Source organism: Polypterus senegalus, chromosome 17 (genome assembly GCF_016835505.1).
Source record: "Polypterus senegalus isolate Bchr_013 chromosome 17, ASM1683550v1, whole genome shotgun sequence".
In the NCBI taxonomy this organism is placed as follows: domain Eukaryota; kingdom Metazoa; phylum Chordata; class Cladistia; order Polypteriformes; family Polypteridae; genus Polypterus; species Polypterus senegalus.
In genome coordinates, this window is record NC_053170.1 from 25307826 (window position 1) to 25326883 (window position 19058).

General features: G+C 41.0%; 1 protein-coding gene across 1 annotated transcript in view; it reads left to right on the forward strand.

Annotated features, from left to right (window-relative positions):
• The window catches only part of LOC120517106 (arf-GAP with SH3 domain, ANK repeat and PH domain-containing protein 2-like), a 120494-nt gene extending 105538 nt beyond the window's left edge, over positions 1 to 14956 (forward strand). The window contains exons 24-26 of the mRNA XM_039739217.1: positions 8222 to 8378; positions 12455 to 12577; positions 13811 to 14956. Coding sequence (XP_039595151.1) covers positions 8222 to 8378; positions 12455 to 12577; positions 13811 to 13885 — 355 coding nt within the window. The 3' untranslated portion in view covers positions 13886 to 14956. The remainder of the gene's footprint in view (positions 1 to 8221; positions 8379 to 12454; positions 12578 to 13810) is intronic.
• Positions 14957 to 19058: the final 4102 nt, after the last annotated feature.

The window sequence follows — 19058 nt, forward strand, 5'->3', positions numbered from 1 at the left end:
GGAGAAGCATTTGGGCCTTCTAGTTATGTCAGTACTGATTGAAGGAAACTATTTTAGTCAATGAGGACTAACCTGTAGAGATCACTGGAGCCTGTGCAGCACAAGCTAAAACCTGAGTCAATGAACCAGGGTAACAGTGAGGGGGAAAGCAGGAATATGATCTCATTTGTACACCTCAAACTGACACTTGGGCCTGTGGAGGAAGTGATGCCAATCCATGTGACCACATTTTTCCATGAGGCCTTCCATGCACTTCCAATTTATGTGTCAGCATGGAATTGTCTGCATTTACTGTTCATGCGCCTGAGGCAGAATACAGAAAAGTTTTCTAGGAACAGTAGAAATGCTGCCACCAGCCAATTATGGGTGCGAGTGGGCACGTTGTGTCTTCTGAACCATGTGAGATCCTTAACCTGGAGCTGCATAGTCAAACACAGTTGTGTGCAGTAAGAGAGGATCATGCAGAGTTGGTGCCCATCCTAGTATCACTGGTATACAAAGCTGGTAGACCATCAATACAGGGCACGCTCACATACACCCCCACATTTAGTGACACGACCAGTTAAATATTAACCACATTAACAAAAGTTTGAGATACTAAAGAAGCCAGTTTGTCATATGTAACCACACACTTAAAAATAATAATTCTCAACTGCAAAATCAGATCGAAAGTACTGCCAGTCACTCGTCTGCAAAGTGAATCAATGCAGACAAACTCAGATGCTGTTGTAATAAATTATATTCACATTTAAGTATTTTTGATGCGTTTAAGTGTTTACTGATAGCTGAAATTTCAACTTGTTCAGATGTGAAATAACATTCTACAGTACGGTTGATCCATTTCAGAATCACAACATCGGGGAAAAAAGGCAGAAATCAACCCTGTATAGGACACCGGTCTATCATATGTTCACACAACTTTCTGAGAGTTAAATCAAATGACAGGGACGGGGGCTTTAACACAATGCGACATTAGAAAAAATTGTGAAGAGAGCAGGCCATTCAGCCCCCTAAGTGTGTTCATCCTATTCACCTATATTGTCCTGAATAACATCAAGTTTAGCTTTGAATATCTCTAAAGTCCAAGTTTAAAGCACACTACTTTCAAAGTTATTCCATATGTCTGTGGTTCTTTACATGAAGAAAATTTCCTAATTTTTGTGCAAAATCTGCATTCAGCAAATTTCTAACTGTGTTCCTGTGTCCTTGTTTCAGAATTTATTTTACAGTACCAACTGGGATCTGCTGTACTAATTCCTTTCATGTCCCCTCTTAATCTCCATTTGTTAAAGATGAAAAGGTTCATCCCTTTCAGTCTCTTCTCATAGCTCAGACTTCTTAGTCCCGGAATCAGCAGAGCTGCTGTCCTTGGGACTTTCTCTAATGCTGTTTTGTCTTTTTTGTTATATTGAGACCAAAACTAAACACATTCTGTTCGCACAAAATGAGGCTCGAAATGTGCTTACCCAATTTCCCATGCAAACGTTGGGATTTACAAAAGAAAACTTGACAGGGGAATTTGTGTATATTTACGACAGCTCTGACCCATGTGTACGCAACATTTCGGAGAAACTAGGAAATAAGGACACCCATGATAATGTAGGGAAATGCAGCCAAACCAGCTAAAAGATGACTAACGTGTATAATAATTCTTATTACTGAGCCGTTATTGTAATTACGTTGTTTTTCATAAGATTATACAGGGTGACACAGAAAAATGGGAACTTTTGAAATGTTGAGATGTTGCACCTGCATTGAACAATTTTCCACAACTTCACGAAACCTGGTTTCAACAGGATGGTGCGACATCGCTTACTGCAAGGCAATCAATGGCAGCTGTGCGAGAATTGTTCGGTAACCGTGTCCTCTCAAGATTTGGTGACATTCCCTGGCCCTCAAGATCACCGGATTTGTCCGTTTGTGATTTTTTCTTGTGGGGCTACCTTAAGAGTCGGGTCTACACGACTCGGCCAAGGACACTGAATGATTTGAAGCAAAGAATTCAAGATGAAATTCGTGGTATCCCAGCTGAGATGTTGCAGTGATCAATGAAGAACCTCAACAGCAGATTGGAAGAATGCATTCGTACAGGAGGACGCAATCTACAGGACGTAATTATTAGACATTTATAATTTGGATTACTGTCTTTTAAAAGGCAAGTTGTAGTGGTTCAATTGCTGTCAATAAAATTTTTTTGTCGGATTTCTTCTATTTTTATTGGGTTTTTCAAAAGTTCCCATTTTTCTGTGTCACCCTGTATTTGCAGGGCTCTAGACTAACTTTTTGCACTGGTGCGCCTAACTTTTTTTCTTAGGTGCACCAGCACAAAAGTTAGGTGCACCCAAATTTTCAACCGCATCACATTTAACACCACAGTTTTACAAGTTCACTTTATTTATTTATTTATTTATTTTAATCGCTGTCCATATAGGCAATATTGACTTGTAAATGATTAACTAACAATCTGGTCAATATAAAGTTCTTTATTTGAAGGCAATCACAATTCTACAAGAAAGGTAACTTACTGAAAAAGTGTTGGTGCTTAAAGTGCTTTACTGAGCTGAAATTTAAACTTAAAAAATCTCAAGTTAAATTAACTAAAAAGAAAATCTAAATTAAGTGTTTTAAGGGCTTCAAACTGAACATCTCATGGCTCAATGTCTTATGGACTATCCTCCATTGCAGTCACATGCCCCTCAGATGGCCAACTCCTGTAGTTTGGCCTTCTTGATCTTTGGCCTTGACTAAACCAGCTGGCCACACTCTCTCTAGCATCAAAATCTTCCAGACTTGGGCATGAGCATGCTCGACCTCAATGTGTCCAATAAGTATATTCACCGGCCTTCCTCTCCGCAAGATACGACCGTACACAATGACGCATTCCTTTGTGGCGATATCTGTGTCTCCGTCGATCAGGAATGCCATGTACGCACTGTTCGCAATTTGCACAGACGTCTTTTTTTTTTCAATGTATCTGCGATGATTCCTATAAATTGGCGCACGCGACATCATTGCTGTACGTCAGGTTTACGTTCAAGCCATTTTTCTTCATAAGAATTATTTCGGACTTCAATTTAGTGAAGGGAAGTTCTTCTTTTGCAATATTGTAGGCAATGTTAAACTTAATTATCATCTCGGCCTCGTCTGATGATCTGTTTGCTGCTGCCTGCCGCTGAAAGGCAGCGGGGAGAGGGGGACACTTGAGCAGTGAATTTATCGCGGCATGTAATGTGTTTTATAGATGCATTGTGCTTTTTCAGCATTTCAATTCAAAATGTATTAGAACCAGTCACAAATGCACTACTGCCGGCCATGGTCTTCCCACACTCTTTACAGTAAATACAGTGCATTATATTATCAGCTTTACTGTATCTTAGCCAGGGAAACTGGTCAAGCCACTCTTTTCGAAATGTATACACTTTACCCCTTTTAATTTCAGTGGGCTCGGACTCGATCGTATGTGGCTTATTATCTAATGCCGTCTCCGGACCAGGGCTTGCTATAACTTGGGAGGTTGATGGCTCCGTGTCAGAGCATTGGTTATGATTTTCGGACGGATCAGGCCCTAACTTAACATTCTTAACGAAAAAAGCTGTCAATCGTTCTTTTCGTCTTCTCTCATAATCCGCGGCTACATCCACTGTTTACCTGATGGGCTACTCAACTCTCTCTGTCTGACTGCATCACATGCATTTTCAAACGTACACACACGTACAGGAATATCTGGACCACGGCCAATCAGAGGGGGGGCGGGATCCGCCTTCACTATCTCTGATTGGTTTAGACCACGATATGGGCCTAATGTGTGTCTGTTGTTGAACAACAGGGAGACTTTAAGATTTACAGAGTTTCGTTTTTTTTCCCCCCTCGAACGGCTGGTCGCACCGGTGCAACCTTTGATTTTTTTTAGTCGCACCATTGAGATATTTGGTCGCAATCTAGAGCCCTGATTTGCTACCTGTTTTTATTTCTCAGGGAACTGGCCAACAGGTCAGGAATATCTCAGCTAGGCTTCAACCATCATGCCCACTGTGCTGAGTAAATAACTGAGTAAACAATACACTACATTGTTTTCATATTTGTCTGGGGTGTACATACTGTATATTAAAAAAATATAACAACATGTTTCTACCAAAATAGAAAGGCAGTTTGCAACAATGTCCGTGTCTCCTAATGTAATTGAAGCACTCAAATGGTAAAAAGGGCACCTGGTGAGAACAAATCTGCTTTTATTAACCGTAAGTAGTCACATTCCATTAATGCATTAGTCATCTGTGATGCCATAATGTGGCTGGCAAATGTCATATCTCAGTGGCCTAGGCCAATACGTGATTCGTTTATTTTAAGGCAAAGTACTTTTAACTGACGTTACGGGTACTGTAGGTGGTGGTCAGCTTGTTGGTAAGGTAACTGGCCAAACCCTCAGTGTTTCATATGGCCTGTACTATTTAGTATAACAGCAATCAAGTCATTACATGTACCAGATGACAGAAGCTGCTCGCTCAGACACTGGCACCTTATGTTTTTCATGGACCCCCAGAACACAGTGGAGAAGGTGCTAAAAGGCAGCACATTATCTTGCGCTTTTCTTTCTTAAATGAAGGTCGGGGTGATAGGGGGTCTCGACATGGTAGCAGGGAGGCTGCTCTATCAGCTAGTGAAGTAATGCAGCATCGTGATTGCATATGTATGAGGCTGATTAGCATGCCCCATATATGGATGTTTCAGGGCCGCCTTCTGGGCACATTCATGTGTGCATAGTTACAGGGTTATTATGATTTTTTTTTTAATTTATTGGAAGAAAATAACATTATATACAATGAAGTCAACCTTAACAAAAAAGAATTCAACGTCCTCCCAAATGATTATGATTTATAAACGGTAAATTGGGTAGAACTGTGCATACACCAGGTTTTGTAAATCAGATTTTTTATGGCATACTAATTTTTCCATTTTTTATTTTGCTTTTTTTTGACAAATACATATTTTCACACTCAAATCCATGCAAAGCTTTATAAATGAAGCCCCAAGTGAGCCCTCACTAGTGTTCTATATAACTTTTGCATAACCTTCTTTGACTTATACTCCAGACATTATGATGTGTAACCTAACATCCAATTAGCTTTTCTGATGGCTTCTGTATATCTGGATGTTGATAGTGATAAGTCCACTATAACTCTGGCATCCTTCTCATAAGGGGTACTTTCACATTTCAGACCTCAAATCTAACATTTCAGCTTCCTACATGTAATTCTTTACTTTGACTAACATTAAATTTCATTTGTCCAAAACTGTAGGCTTTCCAAGTTCCTCAGTAGCAAATCAAGTGATTCAGCTTTATCCGCTCTACCACTACAGTAGTTTGGTATCTGCTGTCTTTACCAACCATCCATCCATTATCCAACCCACTATATCCTAACACAGGGTAACGGGGGTCTGCTGGAGCCAATCCCAGCCAGCACAGGACGCAAGGCAGGAACAAACCCCGGGAAGGGCGCCAGCCCACCGCAGGGCACACACACACACACACACCAAGCACACACTAGGGACAATTTAGGATCATCAATGCACCTAACCTGCATGTCTTTGGATTGTGGGAGGAAACTGGAGCACCGTAGGAAACCCACGCTGGCACGGGGAGGTCATGCAAACTCCACGCAGGGAGGACCTGAGAAGCAAACCCAGGGCTCCTTACTGCGAGGCAGCAGCGCTACCAGTGCGCCACCATGCCGTCCAGTCTTAACCAGCTTACTGATTATATTGTTGTCCAGATTGTGTATGCATATTAAAAATGACCCTTGAGAAACACTACTTTTAACATTGTTTTCTTCTGAAAAAGTTCTCCTGACCGTAACTTTTTCCTTCCTGTGGTTGAGCTAATCACCCACCTACACTCCGTGCCCTGAATTCCCACTTTTTTTTGTTTAATCATTAACCTTTGATGTGGGACCTTATCAAAATCTTTCTAAAAATTCAGATAACTATTATTGTATGCACCTCTCTTATTGTATGCTTTTATTGCTTCATCATAGAACTCCAGCACATTACACTGTGTGCACAATTATTAGGCAAGTGAGTATTTTGACCATATCATCATTTTTAATGTGTATATTCCAACTCCAAGCTGTATTAACTTGAATGCTTATTGGATTTAAGCACGTCAGGTGATGTGTATTTGTGTAATGAGGGAGGGTGTGGCCTAAGGAGATCAACACCCTATATCAAGGTGTGCAGAATTATTAGGCAGCTAGTTTTCCTCAGGCAAAATGGGCCAAAAAAGAGATTTAACTGACTCTGAAAAGTCAAAAATTGTAAAAAGTCTTTCAGAGGGATGCAGCACTTTTGGAATTGCTAAGATATTGGTGTGTGATCACAGAACCATCAAACATTTTGTTGCAAATAGTCAACAGGGTCGCAAGAAACGTGTTGAGAACAAAAGACGCAAATTAGCTGCCAAAGATTTGAGAAGAATCAAACGTGAAGCTACCAGGAACCCATTATCCTCCAGTACTTTCATATTCCAGAGCTGCAACCTACCTGGAGTGCCCAGAAGTACAAGGTGTTCAGTGCTCAAAGACATGGCCAAGGTAAGGAGGGCTGAAACCCAACCACCACTGAACAAGAAACATAAGTTGAAACGTCAAAACTGGGCCAAGAAATATCTGAAGACAGATTTTTTTCAAAGGTTTTATGGACCAATGAGATGAGAGTGACTCTTGATGGACCAGATGGATGGACCTGTGGATCAGTAATGGGCACAGAGCTCCACTCCAACGTGGAGGTGGGGTACTGGTATGAGCTGGTATTTTTAAAGATGAGCTAGTTGGACCTTTTGCATTGAAGATGAACTCAAAATCAACTCCCAAACCTACTGCCAGTTTTTCGAAGACACTTTCTTCAAACAGTGATACAGGAAAAGACCATGATTTTTATGCAGGCCAATGCTCCATCACTTGCATCGAAGTTCTCCACTGCGTGGCCAGCCAGTAAAGGCCTTAAAGATGAAGGAATAATGACATGGCCCCCCTTCCTCATCTGACCTAAACCCTATCGAGAACTTGTGGGCACTTCTTAAACGCTAGATTTATGGGGGAGAAAAACAATACACCTCTCTGAAGAGTGTCTGGGAGGCTGTAGTCACTGCTCCACAAAAAGCTGATCGTCAACAGATCAAGAAACTGACAGACTCCATGAATGGAAAGGCTTATGACTGTTATTGGAAAGAAGGGTGGCAATATTGGTCGTTGATTGATTAATTTATTTTTTTTGAAATGTCAGAGATGTTTATTTGTAAATTTTGAGGTGTTTGTTTATTATTCTCACTATAACAGATGAAAATAAACAAGTGAGATGGGAATATTTTCATTTTTCCTTTAGTTGCATAATAAATCTGCACACTAATAGTTGCCTAATAATTGTGCGTACATATGTATTCCCCTGATGATGTTCACACTCACATTTCCGTTGTGAAACATTCAGGTTTCAGGTTTATTAACATTTTGGATTGACTGATAGCACTGTGTTTGTTCCATATTAAAATTAATCCTCAAAAATACAACTTGCCCAATAATTCTGCACTCCCTGTACTGAAACATGAACCCCTGTGCACTATTTGCTAAAACTCTTGTTCTAGAAATGCTCTGCTCAAACTTTTCCTTAATAATTGTTTCCATTAATGTGTACTGGTGATGCACGTTAAGCTTACTGGCTTAAAATGTACAGATCGTTATGTTTATGTAGTTATGGTGGATTTCTGGAGTAGCTTGTGCAGCAGTTACAACGTGAGGTTGACACCATTCTGTTTTTGGCTCATGCCGTATTCACCGAGTTTCTTTTAGTTTAGGCGGTGGGTAGATATTCTCTGGTTGTTCCAGTTATATCCTATATCCATAAGACACATCTGTCAGGTTAACTGGTTACTCTAAATTGGTTCTGTGTAAGCATACAGTTTGATTAACTGGTATCCTGTCTTAAGCTCAGGTGTGTGTGACACAAATACTCTTCAACCCAATTCATATGTTTTATCTTTACTTTTATTTCACTGTTTTAAGTTTGTTAAACACCTAAGGCATGGATGTGGCTCAGACTGTTTAAAAATGTTTAAAAAACTATTGAATTTTGGAGTGTTGTGTAACAATTCTTAGTGATGTCTTAAAAAATATAATGATTGTTTTTGTGAAATGCCTTTTTTTTTGAATGACTTAATTCTTTTGTACTTCAGCTCAGAGAAGACCACATCATACAGGCGAAGTAGTGGTGGGAAGAGTCCTGCATCTTCACCACAAAGTCCTGGAAGTTTGGAAGAACTGTACAACTCATCCTTAGGACCAGGATACGTAACGTCAATGCCGATACCTCCATCGAGGAAGAACATGCTGGTCAGTAATTCTAGAAAAACAACTGAAATTATGGGGTTAAACATAAGCAGCAGATAGGTTTGTAGGGTGACCATTGTCACATATAGAGAGTACAGAAAAATTAGTCATGCATAAAGTGTGACGATTCTAGAGACAAGAGTCAGCTAATTCCAAAGAATTACCCAAGGCAAGAGACACTGACCTGAGGAAGTAGAGATGTCATTTTAGAGAAACTGTTGCTTCTTTCTGAATTTACTGTTGTGGTATGGTTACTACTAAATGACTATTGTGAGCTGTAACTGTACAGTGTACTCCAGGTGAGGCCTCACTAGTGTGTTATATAACTTAAGCATAACCACCTTAACTTGTACACAACACATCGTGATGTATAACTTAACATCCCATTTACTTTCTTATGGCTTCTGTCCACTGTCTTGATGTTAATAGAAGTTAGTCCACTATGACACCCCACTTCTTCTCATAAGGTGCACTTTCAAGTTTCAGACCACCATTGTGTATTCAGATTTAGCTTTTTCAGTTCTTGCATGTAATACTTTACTTTAACTTACTGTATATACTTGCGGATAAGTTCTCCCGCAGATAAGTCGGGACTTGATTTTACAGTATAATTTCTGGTATCTTATAATGTCATTTGTACAAGTCGAATGTGGAAAACTCATGCTGTTGGTACCAGGGATTATGATATGCTAATGCCCACCTGAGAGAGTAACCACGGAGCACACTGCCTTTTTTTTCTATGTGGGTGTGGCAATGTACTATATCAGAGTGTGCTCCTAACCCCCCTCTCTATTGTGCCTATGTGACCACACAGTAATACTCGAACTATTCCAAAGCGACGATGGCACTGATTTGTGTTTTTTGTATCTCACACCCTCATACACCTTTATCATAACAGCATCCCTTATCTACGATGGAGCGTTCGATCAGAAGAAAATATGAAGCTGGTTTTAAATTAAAAGTCATTGAAGCAGCTAAAGAAATTGGTAACTGTGCTGCTGCAACAAAATTCGATGCATCTGAGAAACTGATGTGAGACTGGAGGAGGCATTAAAACATTAAGTGTTGCATTTTTGAATGGGCATATAATTCGGGATCTGATTTTATGATTGACTAGCCAACACGTGGCGTAGCATACGCCGCATAATTATGTATTGATGGGTGAACACTTCCTGAAAGACACAGTTGTCCAAATGGGGTTGGTTTTGAGGATACGACTGTAGGTGAATGAAAAGATGTAATTGTGGAGAGGGCAACATACAATGCAGCGTTATACACTCGCGACAAAATGTTTTACACCCTGCATACAGCGATTCACATCCGCGACAAATATGATTCTTCTTAGAGACAAATATGATTCTTCTTGGTCCGTCGCGTCCACCCACGCACTCGAAGCATACACACTGCCTGGTCATGTGCCCGCTCACAACAGCAACCAACAGAGACCCACCCACCAACTGTAAGACCATGGAACACCCCTCGCAAACTGTTCTACACACCGCATACAGCGATTCACATCTGCGACATGATTTTTTCCTAGATGGTCCTGTCGCGTCCACCCTCGCACTCGAAGCATACACACTGCCTGGAGATGTGCCCGGTCGTAAGAGCAACTGACAGAGACCCGCCCACCAACTGTAAGACCATGGGAAACCCCTCGGAAACTGTTTTACACGCTGCATACAACGATTTACATCCGCGACAAACAAACTGTTTTACACGGCGCATACAGTAATTTACATCCGTTACAAACATGCCTCTTCTTCGATAGTCCTGCCGCGTCCACCCGAGTTCTCAAAGCATACACACCGCCTGGTCATGTGCCCGCTCGCAAGAGAAACTCACGGAGACCCGCCCATCAGCTACCTGTGTGTGTGCCTCTGTCTGTCTCTGGCGCTGCCTGTGTGTGTGCGCGGCTTTCTCTCGTGCTGCCTCTGTGTGAACCGGTCAGGCACAGAGAAGGTCAGCTGCTGAGAGAGCGTCTCGACTGTTGCAGGGCCTGCATTGGTGAAGCAGGCAAGACGGTAATGAAACAGAGGCACAGGGCTTATTAGTTTTTAAATACTACTTCCTTCATTGTGTTTTAACCTCAGTTTTAAAGGATTGTTTTAAGGATCCCATTGGATACCCCTCGCAAACTGTTTTACACGCTGCATATAGCGATTCACTTCCGCGAGAAACATGCCTCTATGAACAGTCAACGTGGCTCAGAGGTGCATGTGGACTCTACAACATACGAACATAAATGACGCCGTTTTTCCTGTGTCATCGCGTCCGAGTTGGTGGCCGTGGTTCTGTGAGTTGTCGTCGTATTCAATGGTCTTAGAGTTGGTGGCCGTGGCTCCTTCCTGCGTGCGCCATGGGCGGCTTAGTGAATCCACGCCCCTTCTGGCGTGCTTTCCATGGGTGTCTTGCCTTTCCATGGGTGTCTTGCCTTAGTGAATTATATATATATAGATTTTTCGGGTTTCAAGACCCGACTTATACGTGAGCATATACGGTCCATTAAATTTCTGCCACAAATCTGTCCAAGCCTGTATGCTGTCTAAGTCCCTCTGTAATAATTCAGCTGACTCTGCATTATGCCTTTCCACTTAGTTTGGTATTATTTGCAAACTTTACCAGCTTATTGATTATGTTTGTTATAAATGGGTCTGTTGTTTAATTTTTCTCACATTTTTCAATATGAATTTACTCTATTTTGCACTTTTTTTGGGTCTTTATCAAGCCATACAATTGGAATATCTTGTTATTTTTATCTTCTGTGATTTATTTTCTCCTGTTTTTGCTGCCGTTTTGTTTGTTTACGATCATCAGCATTTTGGATTTCCCATTGTTAGGACAGCACTGATGTTGTTAAGGGCATGTTCTCAAAGGTCATGAAAAGCCTTTTCAGCATTTGCCCGTTTGCTAAAAACAAAGCTCGTGTCTAAGAATCTTTTAGGATTTTGACTTGGCCCACTATGATTTTGTGTCCTCATTTTGGTTTTGGTGACAGTGTTACAGATCTTTCAGTTTTGATCTCTTTTTCTGGCTGTGACTATACTCTTCCTCCTGGTTTCTTTTCAAAAACCGTCTGTTCTAGTACACTGTCACAAACATATGCATAGAAACCAGTCATGAAACCATGTAATAGAATAATTTAAAAATATTTTGCCCTATGTGTACCTTTGGTGATTTTCCTCTGTATTCGCATGTGTCTGAATCTCTCTTCATCGACGCTCCCTTTCACTGGTGCGTTCTTGTAAAGCCTTCTTCACAGACTCTGTTATTATTTTCGAAGCACCTTTCTCTCCTTCTGTCTGGTTTTATACTTTCCATCTGCGCCTTTACTCCTCCTGCTGTGTCTCACACTCACATTTCCTTTTTCATTGCATCACCAAAGCCCAAATTATTCGTCACACCAAAGCCAAACTGATCATTACGATTCCTCTGAAGGACTGGACACACCGTCCTTGGTGTTTAATTATATCTTACTATATATGTTCAAATTTTATTAAAAACTCATTTCTGTCTCTGTATGAGTTTTAATTTTCTGAGTTCATAGAACAGCAGGGTTTCTTAAACTATTTTTGTCCTGACCCAATCTTCCTCTCTTTAGTGTCTTTGAGATTTGATTCCTTATAGAATACCCAGATGATCATCGGCATATTTGACCCTCTTATGGAGTCACATGCAATCATCGGAGCATGGGGATGGGGTTTTCCCCTTAGGATAAATATGGATGATCATTAGGGGGGGTGAGTCAAGGATGATCGGCTGAGCAACGTTGATTGCTTAATCAACTCACCATGACCAACTTTACAAATCACCCACATCCCATTACTGTTAAATACAACAGTAACTCACACCTCAATGGTGACAATCCGTGACCCAAAATAGTTTCAGAAACCCTGCATTACTGCAAACATATCAAAATTTGAACAGCTGTGTTACTAACCTTATTTATTGCATGCTTCAACATATTACATACTGAATTAAACAAAGGGGTTCCCGATATATTAGGCCATCTGTGTGATGTTCAGAAATGGTCTGAGAAATTAATTTTGTATATCCTTGTATCCTCTACTTTCCCATAGATGAAAGTAAGGCTGAAGAGAGTTAAAGCACTAGTTGACTGCAAAACTGATAATCCTGAAATGCTCACCTTTTATAAAGGAGAGGTGATTATTGTGACCGCAACGGATGACCCCAGCTGGTGGGTATGTACATTTTTTTTCTGCTTTACTGTACATACTATCATTTAATTTGTGGCTTGTTTTGATTTTGTGCTATATGTGGCACAGATTATCACTACTGCTTCAGAGAAATGGTGTCCAGGGTCGGAATCCCACATTTGGTCATTGTCCATGTCCATTTGGCTGCATGAATGTGTTGGTTAAATTGGTGAAACCACATCAGCCTCGAGTGAGAGTGAATGTATGCTTGTATGGGTCCTGTGATGAAGTGGCCCCCTGTCCTATATTGTTTCCTGCCTTGCACCCAGTGATATTCCACTCCCACCCAGCCCTGAATTTGGATTGCTGTGTTATGAGGGTATTATGTTGCGATACTCTTGAAAGCAGCCTCACAGTTAGGAAACTTGGGTTCACTTCCTGGGTCCTTCCTGCGTGGAGTTGGCATGTTCTTCCCGTGTCTGCGTGGGATTCCTCCGGGTACTCCGGTTTCCTCCCACAGTCCAAAGACATGCAGGTTAGGTGCATTGGCGATTCTAAATGTGTCCCTAGTGTGTGTGTGTGTGTGTGTGTGTGCACCCTGCGGTGGTCTGGCGCACTGCCTGGGGTTTGTTTCCTGCCTTGTGCCCTGTGTTGGCTGGGATTGGCTCCAGCAGACCCCCAAGACCCTGTAGTTAGGATATAGCGGGTTGGATAATGGATGTATGGATACTCTTGAAAGCCATTCACTTATGAGATGCCCTCATCTACCAGGATATCACCGCTCAATGCACAACCATCTCAGAAAATTTGTCTCGATTAATGACCTCAGTGTCTGGACATCCACAGACCTCCTCCAGATTTGTTCATGCCAAAAAGATTTAACAACTTGACTTATTCCTTACAGATAATATCTTCCTGTGTTTGATGAAATCATGCACATTCCCTAATTCCCTTTTGTCATTTTTCTTATTTCTCGACTACTGAGAGCGCAAACAGTTTGTACTAAAAGCTTCTATCCTGGAACATCAGCAGAAACAGTGAACTCTCACATGGGTTCTCATGAGACAATGGAGTTTTGAAATTGGGGTCTTTTTGTTGAGGGCTTCATTAAGCCAGCTGCACTTCATTCTACTGCAATGCCAAGGCAATTGATCACAAGACGGAACGTTGTGTAGTGTGAGTGTGGCATAGCGGTGCTCCGTTATATAAAACATGGATTGAATGATTGAGATAATAAGTGCTCACAACAACATTTCTTTTTGTACTTCTCCATTTTAGGTAGGTCATATTGAAGGAGATGTAACCAGATCAGGCTCCTTCCCCATCAGCTGCGTACAGAATGTATCAGAATAGCCATCGGAGTATGAAAGGAGATTGTAAGAGATGTTTATGCATCATTGCTGGACAGTGATGTGGTATTAAAGCAGCACCTCACAGAGCCACTTCTCAAAGTATGGAGTGTCACCTAATTGCTGCTCGATAAGGGACCAGCAGCGTGGAAAACCAGTATAAACCTTCTACAGTTTCATTGAAGACAACTTCATTACATGTAAGATGACAAGCCGTGAGTTGTTTGAAATGAGCTCTTCATATGGTACAACTTTTCACGGTCTACATTTGTTGGTCCTGTTAGCAACACGGGGAAAGGAAACTTCAGTGAGAGTTTGTCAAGGCCTGCTTAACGATTGAGTTAGCCGGACATTGCCCCTTTTTCTCCAGGGATTAGCATTGCTTAATGGACTTGCAACCTAAGAGGAAATATGGAACCCAAAGGAACACCAATGAATCTGTCAGTGTCTTAGGAGAAAACACAGAAAAACTCCTTGGGAAAACTGAGATGTCTTTGGCTTTAGTGTGTTATTACCAGTCCCGTGTAACCACATGTTTCATGTAAATAAGAAATATATTTTATTATATATTAGGATAGACTGCTGACATGACTTGTCTTGGTGACAAAGCTGTACAATTCAGGATCTCCTTTGCTCACAATGAATGGCATCAGGGTGGCTGCATTTTTGGCAAAGACTGTGGTCTACCATTCCGCAGAATGCAGTGTGGGCAGAATGAATCAAATGAATGTAATGGCCAAGTTTGAATGGCAAGCTGAAACAATTTTTGGATGAATAAGTGTGGCTAAATGAGACAAAGACCCTTTTCAACGGAGTGAAGATCATATCACCGTATGGAGATATTCATTGAGTGTTTTGTAGGATTTTGCTATTTGGTTTCCTGAATTTTACAGTGAATGCCTGTAGCTTGGGAGGGTCACTTATTTTTTGTAACATTTTATAAATATACAGGTGCATTTTTGGGTGTCGTCAGCGTGATTTCTGAAGGATGGCAACCATCTGTCACAAATATTCTATGTGTGAAAACCACAATGAGCTCTGAGCTTACTACCATCAATAAAGAGGCACAGTGTCACTTGGTTTGCGTTTATTTCCATTCAGAAGAAATAAATTAATGTGCAGCGACTGTTGTGAACATTTTGATCTTTTAATATAATGTTGATCAAAGGTGAATTTTTATGATTTGAGCAAGATGGACAATCAAAAGGTTGAGAAAAGGCAGGACAGAGTTGAGGGTGATACACAGACGTCTTAGAAAGTAGTAGTCAGATTAACAGGAAAACGTGTCTGAAGTCAAATCCAAAAGTCAAAAAAATCTTGAAAAGAACTGTCTCGAGAAATGAGTTTGTCACGTATAGACAGTAAGGCCGGGGAGATACTTAACGTTACGCGACAAATGAGCTTGAGGATGTTGCTGCTACACAAGAAGTGTATTGTCTATATTTGCATGTGTATTTTAGGTAAATCTGGAGGACTCCATTAGGTATCAGTGTGTGAGATCATCACGGGTAGAAAACAACGTCCAATTTTGCTGTGTTGTGAGTTGAGGAAAGAAGATGTTAAAAATAATAATTATTTGCATTCTGATGCTGTTGTGAAGGTGCAAAAAAAAAAAAGATAGCAACAGCGACACAGAATGTTGAGACAGTAAGTGAGACCTTTAAATGTATCGTGTCATTTTGATCGGGAATATGCAACGCTTCTATTGCCTATGCAAGAAATCAATGAAGAAAAGTACCATGAAGATATTTGCATCAGCATTTCAGTTTGATGATTTGCTTCACCGCATTGAACCATTCATCAGACATCGAAGCACACAGATTGATCCTCACAGCAAACAAAGATTACCAACAGGTACCGAAAACTGAGCACACATGCCACCCATATTTTGCTAGTACTGCAACTTAATTACTGAGGATGTGCTCAGAGGAGGGATCAAAAGAATGCTGGGAACGCATGGCAGCCATGATGCTTGCTCATACGCAGCCCAAATAGAGTTTGTGGCTGGCTTTTGAAGTAGATGGCCACCAGAACCGTGTGAACACGCTTCAGTGATATCACTCACAGCCATGCATTCACAATTTGCCAGCCAGTGACGTGTCTTAGCAGGCAAATACATAAAATTTTGTCAATTGATGACCTTACAAACATAATGTAATAATAGTAAAATATGAATAAAACAGTAAAACAAAAGAACAAAACCTTCAAAGGGATGGTGATTGAGATAAATAGCTTAAAGGAGAAGTTGACCATTTTAGAATTAGGAAATTCTCCAAGTTGCTGCTATCTATTCAAGGAGCTCTCAAACCACATAAGCAGTTAGGAATGTTAAAATGTCCAAAAGAGCTCACTCTTTTTAATACTATAAAAACACACTCGGGTGCAATTGCTGAGGTCACGTCTGCCTAAAAAAACATGATTACAGGGAAAATCGCTCCAGAAATCGGAAGAAAATGCTCCAGTGAACTAGGTGTGAAAATGCTTTTAATCTGTCCAAACTGACTACCTGAAGATGGCATCACATTACAACTTTTTTGCCGTAGGCTTTACTTACTTAATAAAAAAAATCATGTTGTGTCATTATGGCCACAGCACAAGCTCATTTGGATAGTGAGGCGCCCCCAACACCTCAGTCATAGGGCTCTGTGACTCGCTACGGCAAAGCCAAATTGGTTTGAGTTCACGGTATCAAGTCACCAGACATAGCAGTGGCCTCCTCTGTGTGCAGAACATGACCACGACAGAGACGTAAACTGGAAATGGAATGCTTGTAATGCCCATAAACGGGGGAGTTTTGGACTGCATAAGCCGAGAAGCGGCTCATTGAACTTTGGGGCCAGCAAGAGCTTGGTTGAAGTGGTGGCTGAATTCAACATATCTGGTAAGTGCCTGTTTAGTCTCTGCTCTTAACTACTGAAGTTCTCACTGATCGTCTGTCAAAATGAGGCCATGTTGCGATACTTTTGTGGCATAATAGGACACCTGGAGCTGTAATGAAAATATGTGCAGGAATCGTGCAATCAGTCACCCCCTGCGATTCCTAGTCGTATAGTTTAACATTCTCAGACAAGATTCAGAAGATGTCATCAATACATATGACAGGCCCTCTGACTCAAATTCATTTTGGTTCAAGTAGTGTGACGCCAGCTTTACTATCCTGAAAGGAGTCTTGATCTGAGGGTTTAGCCCTCCTGTTGTGGGCCATGAATCTGTTTAGTGGTTATTTCATCTCCCCAATGTACAGAAACTTTACTCCAAACCGCTTTTCACTTGCTTACACACTGTTGTTGCTCAAAAGTAATTGAGCACCGTTGATTAAATGTGGACAGCTGGAAGTTCTGTGTATCTTACTGGATCTGCAGTCATGACACACGCAAGCCCCCAGTTGTCGGCGTCTTTCATCATACCATCCAGTTCTGCATCAGAAATGTTTTCTAATATCAGATCCAGAATAAATGCCCTCTTTCAATTTAGCCTCAGACAAACCCACAAGCATTTGGCACAACTCATTTAAACAGGCTTCATCTTTTGATAGGACCTTGAGAAATGGCTCCACTGAACCAAGCTTAATATGAAGTGATGGTAGAAGCACTCAATATTTTTGCCACCGAGCTTTACCTTTTATTTTTCTATGGCTGGCCACTCTTTCTGAACCCAAATGTCAATGCTCTGTTGTTCCACTTTTTAGAGGAAACCTGGTGTCACATATGTACACGTGGGGGACGGTTTACAGACTCAAATATTGTTAAACATTAGCCAGACCAGGGACTGGCTCTCTCACTTGATCCTCTGCAGTTCAGCCCTGCCTCCCAGTGACATCACCACCAGTCCACCCACTATCCCAGTAACCCCTGATGATGTAATTTCCATTACCCAGAATCCATCTACCTGCCACATCAGTCCATGTTCCAGCTGCCCTGACTCCACCTCTTCCTCTTATCCACCATTTCATCTTGGGAACTCCACTTCTGTAAAGATGTGTTTCTTTAATTTTACTGATTTTTCAGTATAAGAGGTGGCCATCCTCAACACTGTTTCTGTCTGCTGCTTATTTATTACCACAGTGGGAACTGCGTGTGTCCTGACTGGGAACCCAGTATGATACACACAGAACCTCCAGGACCCAGATATGTGCTCAATGTAGTTAATAGCTGTTCAAAATAACTGTTTAGCATTAAACATAGATAATAAATATTTGATAATATTAAATTCAAACAGATTACCAGTAAAATAAAATATCAATGTTTAACAGAGGTAACCTGGGAATTGTGTACGTCCTGACTAGGGACCCAGTAAGATACACACAGAACTTTCAGGTCTCCACATAAACAAATGGTGCTCAATATAATTAATAACTGCTAAAAATATATATAGTTTTGCAGTAGAAATATTTTTCAGTACAATTTAAACAATTAAAATTTTAATGTTTAATTATAATGTGAAAACAAAAATAATTATATTTTAGAGCTAAAAATATGTTTAATGCAAAGTAACGGGTATTATGCAAGGTTTGTTTCTGAACCCCCCCATTCTGTATGTTGTCACATACGTGTAAATAGGAGGGTGCTGTATGGACCAAGTGAAGGTAAGTCCACACCAGGCCTGGGGGTGACAGGGTGCGCTAAACCTTCTTCGGTTGTCTCTGCAGACCACAATCAGGGAAACCTCTCTGATTCAACTCTGAAGACATCACTTCCGGTTCCGGCACCCAGAAGAACATCACTTCCAGTTTTGGTGCCCAGAAGAGCATCACTTCCAGTTTTGGTGCCCAGAAGAGCATCACTTCCGGGTGACTGTCACTTTCTCTTTTGGCATTTAAAGACGCATTTTTTCCAAGAACCCTCATTCTCGATTTGGACTCCATCAAGGACACATCTGTCTTGATTTTCAAAACCCATCACAACAAGGGAAGTTATACGGGTGGCTGCACCGAACCTTTTTTTAAGTGTGTCGAGTCTGATCATTTCACAATGTATTGTAGAAAGCAAAATACTTATAGGAGTCAAAAACTGTCGAGGTCGTCAGCAACACGGGAGGGTGGGAGCAACAGGCTGAAAAAGCACCAAGCGAGCCTTTAAGTTGTATTGCTTTATGCCATTTGATGGCCTGGCTTTATTAGTTCTCCTTCCTTTTTTTATTATCTTTATTTTTGTCTTATATGACACTTACTGATAAAA